The following is a 13190-nucleotide window of genomic DNA, read 5'->3' as shown; positions in this document are numbered from 1 at the left end:
CACAAATGGGTAAAACTGCTGATGCACTCTTCTTACAACATGACAAATAGCACCTTTACTACTTTAAATGCTAACAATAGGAGGAAACTTCCTGCTAGCACCAACCTCATTACTCTAAGTTGTTTGACCAAAATGTGTGGTGTCTTGAGCAATAGATTCTTATCATCAAGTTCTGGTTTACAACTCACAACAATAGCAGTAATCTGCGTACTTTTGGATGTCTCCAGAACATCACCAACCAACAACTCAAAGGGAGGTATTCGAACCTGGCACTGAGTTTTACTTGATAACATATGGCTTTAAGGAAGAGTATTATCCCAACTGTGAAATTCCAATTCAACTATTTATAGGAACACATATACATATTAAGGAAAAATATGAATTCTATGTTTTGACATGATGTGTTAAAACATCGTTATGTTATTTATCCCTCTGACACCCCTTCTTCTGCCATCTTTCCCCAATGTCCTTCTACATCCCTTTATATTCTTCAACATCATCTGTTAACCTCATAATAATAACTAATCATGATAACTTATGAGTGGCATTTTAGTGCTTAAGATAACTCTTGAAAGAAAAATAGTTATGGAAATATTTGTGCCAGGAAAGCAATGTATGTAATCCAGGAAGTCTTTATCACTCAATAAAACTCTGTTTCTAACTTCAGTGTTTTTATAAAGATCTATAGTAAGATGGTCTTTAATCTACAAAAAATGTTTGGGAAAAATAACCTTTTTGAAAAAAGTTCAAGTTCAAAATTTATATAGGATGATTAAAAGGTATAAATTCAGGAAAGCACAGAATGAAGAAAAATAAAAATGACAGCAAGGTTATAGATACTAACCAAACTTTAATATTATCAGATGGTAATCATTAATCAGTCCTTTTTTATGCTTCTTTTTATTACTGCCTGTTGCAGCCAAGTGATCTAAGAAAACATCGGAGAAAGGTACTGTTAATAACGTCTATGTTTATTACTTGAGTATCTGTTTTTCTATAAAGCATTTAAAATACTATTTTCAAAATTATTTTATTAGCATAAAATATAAATATTGATGTATTTATGTGTTACTTAGTTTTAAATATGATCCAAAGAGCAAATATTTTAAAATCACATTGTTTCTGGTTTCTAGGCAAAAATTCAGTTATGAGAATTAACTCAGATGAGTCACCCATGGCAGAGTGGGAATATCATAAGGTCAATATTAGAGCAGCACTGGTTGTTTTCAGTTTTTTTAACTGTGTATTGTTTCTAATGTTGGATTTATTGTTACTTGGTGATGATGAGCCAGCAGATCTTGGTAGACCTATGAAGCAAAATACAACAATTCTTTACCAGTTTCAAAAGAAGAGGGGACATGCCCTGAGAAATCACGAAAGGTAGCCAAGAGGCATGAGTAAGAATAAAACATAGCTGCCTGGAGTTGTTTTGAGATCTCTTTCAGAAAATGAAGAAAAAGCAGGTTAAGCAAGTTTATGATTGATAGAACTAGCAGCGTGATGGTGTAGGACAATTCTGTATTCTGTCAATCACGTTTTAAATAGTGCTGATTGGTTAGTAGCCCGGCAGGAAATAGAGAAAATAGAGGTAGAAATCAAGACACTAAGTACAACATGAATGCAATATGAGAGGCAATGAACTTGACTCAGAGTCACCAAATCCCATCTATTCTGAATGATAAATATGAATAGCAAAGCTTTCTGCCAAAGGATCTCAGATGGGACAGATTTCAGAGGTACATACAGCAGGTCCTCTGCCTTACAGCATCTTCCAGATGAGGAGCTTGGGGGCCGTGGAGATGACTCAGCCATTGAGAACACCTACCGCTCTCAAAGAAGACTGGAGTTTGGTTTCCAGCACTTACGTGATGACTCACAACATCCTTAATTCCATCTCCATAGGGTCCAATAACCTCTTCTGGCCTCCGTACATTCATATATGCAGAGAAAATGTTCATACATGTGACACAAAAATAAATAAACCTTTCATTTTTTTAAAGAAGATTTGGCTGTTGGTATATGCTAAAGCATATCTGAATCCAGAAAATATCATTAATTATTTCCTTAAAGAAAGCTATGTTATAACTGCACAAATTAAATTGGTAGATATTTCTGTGTTTTTTTAGTTATGACCTATCTATAGGAATAAATATCTCTATATATAGCTACAGAGTACATATGTATATATAATGTATATATAACTATAACGTTAACTTAACACTCTAAGTTGGCTCTAAACAATAAAATTTATCCTTACATAGTTCATCAGATTTCGACTTTCTCTACCTGTTGTAAAAGGTCTAGGACAAACATAAATTTAGAAAAAAATAAAAGATAATAGTGTTTTAAAACTTTGGTCTTATAAACAAATAAAAAATTAGGGTGAAAAATTTTGCATAGAAAAATGTTGAGCAACAGAAGTCACAAAAAGAGGACCTCTGACCAAGGACTGCGGTGTGGCCAGTTAAAAAATTATATACTTGATCTCATTTAGATGTCCGAAGATTGAATTAAGGATAAGCATTATTACATCAATTTTATTAACTAATTGTTAATTGCAAAGTCTTTCTACAACAAAGCCTAGGATCCATTTATTTGAGTTTGGTGTTTTAAAGAAATGAAACTGGGAAGGGTGTAGTCTGATGGTGCGTGGCCGTGTATTTTATATGAAGATGTTTTAGGAAAAAAATGTGAAGTAGAAATGAGTACTCTTACCAAGAACAATTGTAGAGAAGAACTATGGTTAGATCATGAAACTGTGAAATTGCTAATTAGTTAGTCCCTGAACTATGCTCAAAGAGTTTAGAATTAATGCAGGTTTACAAATCTGATTTTCTCATCACGCTGGAGCCACTCCGGAAACAGTTACCGAAAAGACCCTTCCGATAGGACTCTGGGGTTGAATTGAGGGAAGGAATTATATTCAGGACTCTCCCTGAACTGGAAGAGAATTATAATCCAAGGAGAAAAAGGACAGGGAAAAAAAGACAGCATTAAGTTCCAGGAATGCATGTGGTCTTCGTTGTATATAACAACCTCTGTATATAGTATACTCAATGTAGACACAAGCAAGGCATTTCTGCAGAATGCAGTTCTAGGTTATGCTGTGGTCACATAAGAACCTCTCATGTGTATTTCCAGAATCATGCATTCATGGTAGTTTTTCCATAACTTCATTTTTCTAAATAAACTGTGTTATGCAATGGTAACACTGATTTTTGCCAAGTTTTTTAAAGTTCTCATTTTGTTATTTCCCTCTCTGATTTTCAAGTAGTTTTATATGTTCTGAGCAACAGTATTCTTTACTAACATGCTTCTCATCTTTTCTGTTTTTTTGTTTTGTTTTGTGTTTATTTTCAAAATTCCCCATTACCCATAATGAAATCAAACAATTTTCAGGAATTATGTTCCTACCTTTCATTTTTCTCCCCAGAAAAATATTTATCTTTCTTATAACCCACTGCATATATTAAGCATGCTTGGTATATGTTTTATTCATTGACTAATTTAAACCACTTTATCTGATAAATCATATTTTATCAACTGCCTTTTCCTTTTCCACACTCTTGCTTAAGGATGTATTTCTCATGAGATCCTTACTAGGCATAACACCCTTTCTTTCAGTACATTTTCTGATATGTGTTTAGAGACTTTTGTAAGGAACATATATTCAGGGATTGCGAGGGTGACTCAAAGGCATGCTTGTTTAATGTGAGAGATGATGGATTCAGTTTGCAGTCCTGAAAATAAAAGTGTGTATATCCATGTATGGCAAGAACAGCTCTTTATTGCTATATGAAACGTTTTACTCTTAAACCATATTTTATATAATTAATTAATTAGCTTAAGGATATATTATCTTTACTCTTAAAAAGATATGAAAATCACATCATTAATAATATCAATTTGCCTGTGTAATACACACTTGTTTGTGTTAGAGTTACTCTAGTACCCTTCCATTAAGGATTCTTGCTTTGAGGCAAGTTCAGTTGAAATTATAATTAGCTCATTGGATACATTACTCCTGTTTCTAGATTGCAGTGGTGGAAGAAGATGGACGGGAGGATAAAGCAACAATTAAATGTGAAACTTCTCCTCCCCCAACGCCCAGAGCCCTCAGAATGACTCACACACTCCCTTCTTCCTACCACAACGATGCCCGGAGGTAAGACTCAAGCAGGGTGCACATGAAATATTCTCTTCCCCAAATTCTTCCTCTTCCATCACTATTGTCAAATAATCTGCTGTATTATTCATAAAATAATAAGACTCAAGAGATGTCTCAATTGTTAAGAGTGTTTACTGCTTCTTAGCACCTACTTTAGGCAGCTCATCAATGCCTATAACTCCACCTATAAGAGATCCAACATCTTCTTCTGGCTTCTTCAAGCACTCTGCACTCATGTACACAAGACTCACACACAGACATTTATATATATGTCATAAATATATATATATATTTAATGTGCACATAATTTGACTTGAATTATATTTCTCTATCATGCCCTTTTCCTGCTCTCCCTTTCTCCATATCTCTGTGACATATGAAAATTTCCAATCATATAACTAACTTCAGCTTTTAAAATTTGCAAGATAACATTTTTATATCTTTGTGACAAGTCCATATGTAAATTACTCTTCTATATTTAAAAAAGATTTCCTATTATATTTATGACTAGTGATAGACATTATAGGATTTCTGGGACAAGACTATACATGTGTAGGTATTGTAAGAGAAAGTGAGATCTGAAAAATCTATTCCTGGACTTCTTTTGTCGCATATCTATGCTACTGCTCTGATTCTAAGTCCTCAGGTCAAAATCCTTAGCATTAAAATGAACGCAAACCAAAATATTTTTTAAATGTTGAGGAAGCATTTCATATGCCATAAGCTTCATCATAGTGTTCTATCCAAATGGCTAAAACTTTCAGATTGGTCTCTCTAATCAAGAGCACCAATATGCCTCAGCATTTGGTTTACATCTCACACCCCAGACCTCTTCCTGGTTGTCAATGGCGGCAACATTTCTAAACACAAGCAGCATGACTTAAAAAATCAGCACATCTTCTCATCAGTAGCTTCATGACAAATGGGTTTGAAAAGTGGGAATTCTGTGCGGACAGGCATTTCTATCTATTTGACCGGTTTCAATTCCTACTTTCAAAATGTGTACTTCTTTATTCTTCAAGAGCAGAGGATTATATATTATTATATGAGAAGCTTTTATTTATGGAGGGTAGAGTATAGAAAATCCAATTATATTGGGTGTATAAGTAAAGTTTAAGGACTGCATAGAGCAGCAAAGTGTACAATGCTATAGCTATAGCTGGTGGACTCCTCTTTCTAAGACAGTGTCAGACATACTTAACAGAATAGAGAATTGATCAACCATTTGGAAGTCATTTCAGTTTAGTGTGCATCAAAATAGTATTTTATTGATAGCCATAGACCAGGAGGACAGTGATGAGCATTTGTAATGTGTTGCTTCTAGATCTCAGTAAGATGGCATTTATAATAAATGAATTTGTTTCTCATGAGCAATAAAGAAGGATGGATAAAACAACCCCCATCAAGACAAAAGTTAGTAGCCTCAATTTCACAATTAAAAGAATGCCATGTGTCATTCACTTTAAAGTAAAAAAAAAAAAACTGTGTGGAAATAATAATGGACCAAATGCTCAATAAACAGATACTAAATATAAAGATGTTGAATTGGGCTAAGGTGGACGATTAATTTGATGGTATATAGGACATAGAGGGGAAAAAATGATGTCTGGAACAAAATAATGCAATTTTTTTCTACTGAAAATTTGGAGGCCCATGGAACCAAGAAAGATGCATTTCAATAACTTGGAGAAAAATGAGTGGGAAAGGGGAAGAATCACATTCTAAATTTTCTTGTTCCTCCTTTTTGTCACTTCTAAAGGAAAGATGCCTTGTGTGATTTGTGGATAGTGCATCAGAATGAGCAGTTCTTCCTCTTTTGTGTTTTGCAGCAGTTTATCTGCCTCTCTCGAGCCAGATAGCCTTGGGCTTGGCAGTGCCAATAGCAGCCAAGACTCTCTTCACAAAGCCCCCAAGAAGAAAGGAATCAAGTCTTCAATAGGGCGCTTGTTTGGTAAAAAAGAAAAGGCCCGACTCGGGCAGCTTCGTAAGTACAGGGTTTTCACTTTCTATTTTCACTGGGGTTTGCCACTTTCTGAGTGTCCTTGTGTTTCATTTCTCAGCTCTAAGTTCCTTTTCATACCTAGTGGGCTTTCAATTTAAGCTGCTTAATAAAGCCAATGTAGCTGACTCATGCTAAATAAAAGTTACATTGAAACAATACTGTAAGACAATCAACTCTTTGGTTTCTTTGTTAACAGCGATAGCTGGACTATTTAAAAAAGTAATATGATGAAGTTGCATTAACACAGTTAATCAAGCATTATTATTGACATCCATATTTTATTGATGAGTAAACAAAGTTTTAGTAATTTTCAGGACAAGTGATCACCATAAAAGGAGCTAGAGAGAGAGAGCTCAGTTGATCAAATGGAAAACAAGTAGTTATGAAGACCTGATTTCAGATCCCTGGAGCACACGTAAAAGTCAACATGGTGGGAGATGTTTGTAAGGCCATTGCTGGTAAGGTTAGTGATAGGTGTCCCCATGGAGCTCACTTGACAGGTCCCCTAATTAAATGAGTAAGCTTCATTGCGTGACACACAAACAAGAAGATAAGATGGAGAATAATTAAGGAAGACAACTACAAGCACATGCACGTGTACACAAACATACACACACTTACACACATGTTCACGCACACCTATATGCTCGTGTGGACTCACCTACAAGAATATGTATGGGCATCAAACAAATACCCAAATTTACCAGGCAAAAAGAAATAGAAAAATATGCTGCCCCTTAGAACATCTATAAATATCAAATCTTAATTATGTGAACTTAAAATATTTTTTGCAGAAAAGAGATAAAGTCTACATACACCAAAAGGAACTATAATGTCAGACAAAATAACAAGGGGATAAAATACAAAAGACACGTAAATGCTATCACAGTATCTTGTTAATACCTCTCAGAAATAAAGATGAGATTAGCAGGAAGCAATAAAGCCTTAGAAGTTTGGCTAGGATAAGTTATTATCAGTTTCTGATAATATGAATACATGAATTAAATGACACTAGGTAAGTATATGATTATGAAAAAGACACATGCACATTCATACATTCATTCATATAGAAATTATAAATTTAGCAATTGAAATTTCTGAAATAAAATATAAATCACTGGCACTTTGGTATAATGGAATATCTTCTTTGTGGCTGTTTTATTGGTGTAAAGAGACGTCATGACCAAAGCACCTCTTATGCAAAGGAGCTTTAAAAGGTTAGACCATGAACATCACGGTGGGAAGCAGAAAGCATGACCTAGGAGCAATAGCAGAGAACTTTAAATCCTCCATCCTGACTAGGATCCAGGGAAGGGAGTAGATCTTCCTGTATATATCTCTTTAGAGTTAAATTGTTAGGAAGAGATTGAGCTGCTTCTAATGGTAAATGTTAAAGTTATACAGATTTTCAAATATGTTCTGGGCTCACTCTTTTAGAGAAACTATTATTTACAAGTAATGCCCCATCACCTGGGCTTAATTTTCTGCTATAGCACAAAAGTATTTCTACTTATGATCTTAAAGTTATGAGGTTTATTCAAATTATTCACAATCACTTCCCTGGCATCCAGGCTGTTCGACGACACAAAGCAGCGTAACCTATGATAGCTGATATGCATGTATGCATGTGACTGTGTGGCAAGCATAACTGAATGGAGCTGTTGAAATGGAACCTGTGGATTTTGATTTCCCATAAAGGATCCTTAGGCAATAAGAAATATAACATAGCAAGTGATGACCAATCTCTTCAGTTCTTTGTATATTTTGGAGATCAGACCTCTGTCTGATGTGGGGTTAGTGAAGATCTTTTCCCATTCAGTAGGCTGTCATTTGTATTGTTTACTGTGTTCGTTGCTTTACAGAAGCTTTTCAGTTTCAGGAGGTCCCATTTATTAATTGTTTCTTTCATGTCAGTGCTACTGGGTTTATGGAAGTGGTCTCCTGTGTTAATGCGTTCAAGTGTACTTTCCACTTTCTCTTCTATGAGGTTCAGTGTGGTTGCCTTTATGTTGAGGTCTTTGACCCATTTGAACTTGAGTTTTGTGCATGGTGATAGATAAGGATCTATTTTCATTCTTCTACACATTGATATACAGAAATGAACATCTATTTTAAGTATGTCTACATACCACTCAAAATGTTTATTTCTTTTAATTTGCTGACCTATCATGGTCTTTACCACATTATTTGTTATTTTTAATATATTGTATAACTCACAATTGTATCATTAAAATGTTTGCTAAAATAGAGATCTTTATTAACATTTTAGTGTATATGCTTATCTGAGGTTATGTAATTTACTTTTTCCCTTTAAAATATTTTTGATTGTCCTTTATACATAAAAATTTTTATACTTATTTTCAGTTGAATTTGATAATAAAATACTAAAGCATTAAAGATTTTTTCATCAAAATTACATTTTATCAGGATATCTAAGATATAATTTAAAACCTAGAAAATACACTTTCCTACAAACCTAAGCTTTGTTTTATACTTTCAGAAACTCTGAATTTTTAGAACAGAATATATGAAGTTATGCTTAATTATAGTAACAAATATATCAACTCCTCCAAAGTCAGGAAGCAAGAAAACCTATTTATGCAGTCTCATTATAGATTTTTTCTTCCAAAATTTCCATTGCTTTAAAAAATGATCATGTTATATTTAAAAAGTTGAGTTCCTAAAAAACTTTAAATCACAAGTTAATTGTTCTTTTATTACTCTAAAAAATGTGTGATCCATCCAACAACCTGAAAATTGAAAGTGTTTCATCAGCATTTAATAGGTTTGCTGCATCAAATTGTGGTGGAACCATGTAGACCAATAAAGAATTTTATGAGTTTTAAGTCAATCGTTCACTTCATCTCTACTTTAAGAGAACACTTTTATTGTTGTACTATGATTATAAATGATAATTTATGGATGGCACATTGGAAATAAAGTAAAATATTCTGTCACTATGCATAATGGAAATTTTCAGGTTTGAAAATGATTCCTAGGAGAATTTCAGTTAGCCACTGGATGACTTTACAAATAAGAGGCACAGTGAGTCTCCTTCATCAGAAAAATCTTTCCACTGCATAATTGCACATGAATATAATGAATAAAATAAATTTGGCCTTGTATCTTCACAATGCTAAATTGAATTCGAACAGTAACTGATGCGTTTTGATTAAAGAGCCTTCTAACAATTATTCAGTTCAGTAATAAGATTATCAGGCTAAGAGCTAATTTATATCAAGATTTTGTGTTAATAATATCCAGCTTTACAAATTAAATGTAAAAATAAATTATGAAAAACAGTAGTAACTAATTTCCTTGTTCATTCTGTGAGTGAGAGAAGCCATATCATAATCAAGTCCTCAAACTGCAAGCAATAAGATATGCAAAAGATATGTAACAATTGTCTTCAATGACTGTCTTCTGATATGTTGGTTAAATTCGGAGGATGACATTTTCTAAAAATTAAATTATTGTTAGCATTAGATTAGTATTATTTGAAGATTTGCAGTTTTATGCTTAAATATAACTTAAATCTCTTCTATTTAAAATTTATATAAATATATATATATATACAAATGTGTGTGTGTGTATATATATATATACCTATAATATATTTATCTTCTACTTGAAAAATGTGAATAAGTTTTTTGAATGTGACTTCATATTTTTTACATACACTAAATACAAAGAGAATATAGGGTATAGTATTAAGCCCTCAATTTTCAATATAATCAAAAATTTATGAATCAATGTGAATTCAGGATTTTGGAGTGAAATAAATAGTTTGTAAGATATGTCTATCCATAAATGACACACATAAAACTTCTCTTGTTCACACCAAGATTACATATACTATGTTTCAGACTCTACTATTCAAATGATATATTAGGTAAAAAATAATCTTATTAAGGTATTTTAGAAAGACCTAATTTTTTTTTCAAACACATAAAAAAATCAAAGTAAAGGCCATCCCTGAATGCAAAAGACTTCTGATTAAGGGTACGAGACTTAGCAGACTGAACACACTGAGTTCCAGGAAGACCAGATGCAGAACTTTTAAAAGCCAACAAGGGCCTCTGTGTTCTTTAAACTTGGGACAGAAACATATGTCTAGGTTTCTGTTTAGCAGAATATTTCTGACAGTAAAGGAGACATGACAAGCACGCTAATCAAGTGTTCACTTTTACTTTCCACTGAAAAAGTCTAACAGAATGACCTTGAACATTGGCTACTGTGCAGCCCTCTGTTGGTAGACATACATATATATTGCCTTCCACACTGATGCTTGAGAAAATTAATGGGCAACAGTAGGTACTTCTTTTTGTATTGATTTTTTTTCCAGAGATTTTGTATGTGTAACTCTGTCCTTTGATGTCTGTTGAGACAGTGATCCAAGGGCAAACCTAAAAGAAAGAGTGTTTCTGAGTAGTTGCTCCAAGAAGCCTTGGAGACTTTAACTTCAGGACAGACAAATACCTGTATCTTGATCTCAAGTCGTTTCTTCACAGGGGGCTTCATGGAGACTGAAGCTGCAGCACAAGAGTCCCTGGGCTTAGGCAAACTTGGAACTCAAGCCGAAAAGGACAGACGATTGAAGAAAAAGTAGGTTTGGAGATCGTTTTCCTCATTTTTCTAATGCTTCACTGGCCTTTACCTTTTTCTTTTACAAGGACTTCCAGAAGAAAATATATGGGAAACAAACCTACTTAACAGCTTTCCTGGTATTAGCTCAAGCAACTCAGAGTTCATGTTTCAAATAATAATGAATTAAAGTTAGAAATTCGTGTAAGCTCTCCCACAAGATAAACCACACAATTTAAACTAGTGACAAAAGCACTGATTTCAAAACTGAGTTACATATAACATGCTTACATGTAGTACTGGCAACCATATAGGGCACTATTGAAGTTAAATGAAGTTCTGATTTAGTATGACAAAATGAGAGTGACATTTTGTTTTTTCTCAGGACAATGATGTGTTTAGTCTTAATAAAGAAAGATTTAAAAGTAAAAAAAATATATTCCTCTGACTGAAAATATAGGCGGGAACAGATTGTTTTGCATCTGCCAGGAAACGATAGTGTATCTCTCCATTCACATGTAATATGGAACATTGAAATGACTTGTAAAATTGGAAAGAATTTAATTTCAACAGCTGTTAGAGAGGGATTCCATGAATAACATATTTATAGCAGCATAGTAACATTTCAGTGACAAAAAGTCATCATCCTAAAAGCAAAGTCTTTAAAAGCATAATAATTTCCCTTTATTATCAAGTCTCCTTGTGAGCTGCTCCCTCTCTGCTTTCTAAAGGTTCATTGCATTGTTTCAATGGTTTTTGTATTTCTCCTTTCTCCTGCCAAAGAATCGTCATTTCTCTAGCTATCAATTTGTGGTCCATAAATTTCTGTTGTGACAAAGCACAGGTTTGTCCAGGTACTTCACGTTTTGTCTTTTGTCTTGCATTCCAGGCATTTGCCAATAACAGGAAAATGCACAAGACATCATGAACATGCTAATTTATTCGCTGGCAATTTACTGAAACTACCCAGACCTAATAGAAATGCAATGTAGAAGAAATTCATTGAGAATATTGTATCTTGAATAGGATTAAATGGTCTGTCATGAAACATTTCTTATTTAGGTGCTGGTAACTTAAAAATATTAGTATTTTCCATAAATTGCTCCCAATATCTTCATTTGTGTCATCCTTAAGGAATGCAATTTCTAATTTCATAACTATCTGTGGTGAGCATTCTTCTAAGAAAAATGATTATTTTCTGTGTTTATACTCTGTTTAGTTTACTACAAATAGAAAAGAAACATGAAATTTTAAAACAAGTCTGACTAATGGACAGAATTAATTAAAATATGGAAAACATTTTATTTTATATTGACTACTCCATAACAAGGACCCAGTGGCATTATATATAGCCAGTGCAGTGAGATCTGATGTGGCAAAATGCTTACATTTACTCGGTACTTGCTCGAAACAGTTATTTTTGTATTACAGCATTATTATAAAGGATGTTTCATTACATATCAATTACCTCCACATCACTGTATTTCCCAGTAGTTATTCTCATCATATATTAGTAGCTCGTCCTCAAGCTGAAACTCAACTATTTGCATATTTTACACATTTATAGTCCTGGTGGTCCTCATTTAAATTTGTGACTTTTCATTGGTTTCCTGCCTTTATTCTCTTAGTCTTTAAAGGCTGAAAAATTTATTCATAAAATCTAGTGTTCATGCAATGTTGTGATGTTTGTCATGTGAGTTCATCTTTGCATTTGTTGTGATGCTTAGATCTCACCCACCATCCTCTTTCTTATTTCACTGGATTATAGGTGCATTTTTCTGTCTGATGAAAATGAAGATCTTTTCCAAAACTGACATTAAGAGCAGATAGAAATAAGAATTTTACACTTTAATTTTGTATCTGTGATCCTGATCAGTAAGCACTCGTTTCCTTTTCTCAGCCATCCAGCCAGTTATTTAAGACCTTAAGCTATTTGCTTAGGAGAGCATAAAAGTTAACAAGAACCACACCAATATTAAACATAACAACATAGAATATGGATCAGCCAAATGCTGAATAGATTAAACAAAAACACAAAACAAAACAACCTCAATTTCTAAACAAGGTTCAATTCATCCAAATTTTAGGGAAAGTCTGTTTGGCTAGTACTTCTATTTTAGTTGCTTTTCTCATTGCTGTAACAAAACACTTAACATGAGTCATTTAAGAAAGGAAAAGGTCATTTTGGTTGGCAGTTTCTGCTTAACAGTCCTTAATTATAGGAAATGCGTATTGGGAGGAGCAAGAGGAAGATGGTCTAATCACATCTACGGTTAGAAAGTAATCAATACTGATGCTCAAAGTACTTTGTTCTTTTTATTCAGAAGATGATCTCAGCCCTGTCAAAAGTACCACCCACCTCTAGGTTGGGTCTTTCCATCCCTACTCTAGAAAATCTAACCGATGCACAACCAGAGGTCTGCCCTCATGTTTGAG

General features: G+C 33.6%; 1 protein-coding gene across 13 annotated transcripts in view; it reads left to right on the top strand.

Annotated features, from left to right (window-relative positions):
• Positions 1 to 13190, top strand: part of Ppfia2 (PPFI scaffold protein A2) — a 345304-nt gene that overhangs the window by 280664 nt on the left and 51450 nt on the right. For all 13 annotated transcript variants that reach the window (XM_075954444.1, XM_075954445.1, XM_075954443.1 and 10 more), the window contains 4 exons: positions 920 to 949; positions 4035 to 4165; positions 5998 to 6152; positions 10682 to 10775. In XM_075954444.1, coding sequence (XP_075810559.1) covers positions 920 to 949; positions 4035 to 4165; positions 5998 to 6152; positions 10682 to 10775 — 410 coding nt within the window. The remainder of the gene's footprint in view (positions 1 to 919; positions 950 to 4034; positions 4166 to 5997; positions 6153 to 10681; positions 10776 to 13190) is intronic.

Source organism: Microtus pennsylvanicus, chromosome 20 (genome assembly GCF_037038515.1).
Source record: "Microtus pennsylvanicus isolate mMicPen1 chromosome 20, mMicPen1.hap1, whole genome shotgun sequence".
Taxonomy (NCBI): domain Eukaryota; kingdom Metazoa; phylum Chordata; class Mammalia; order Rodentia; family Cricetidae; genus Microtus; species Microtus pennsylvanicus.
Note: the sequence above shows the minus strand (reverse complement) of the source record. Positions and strands in the feature narration are given on the sequence as shown.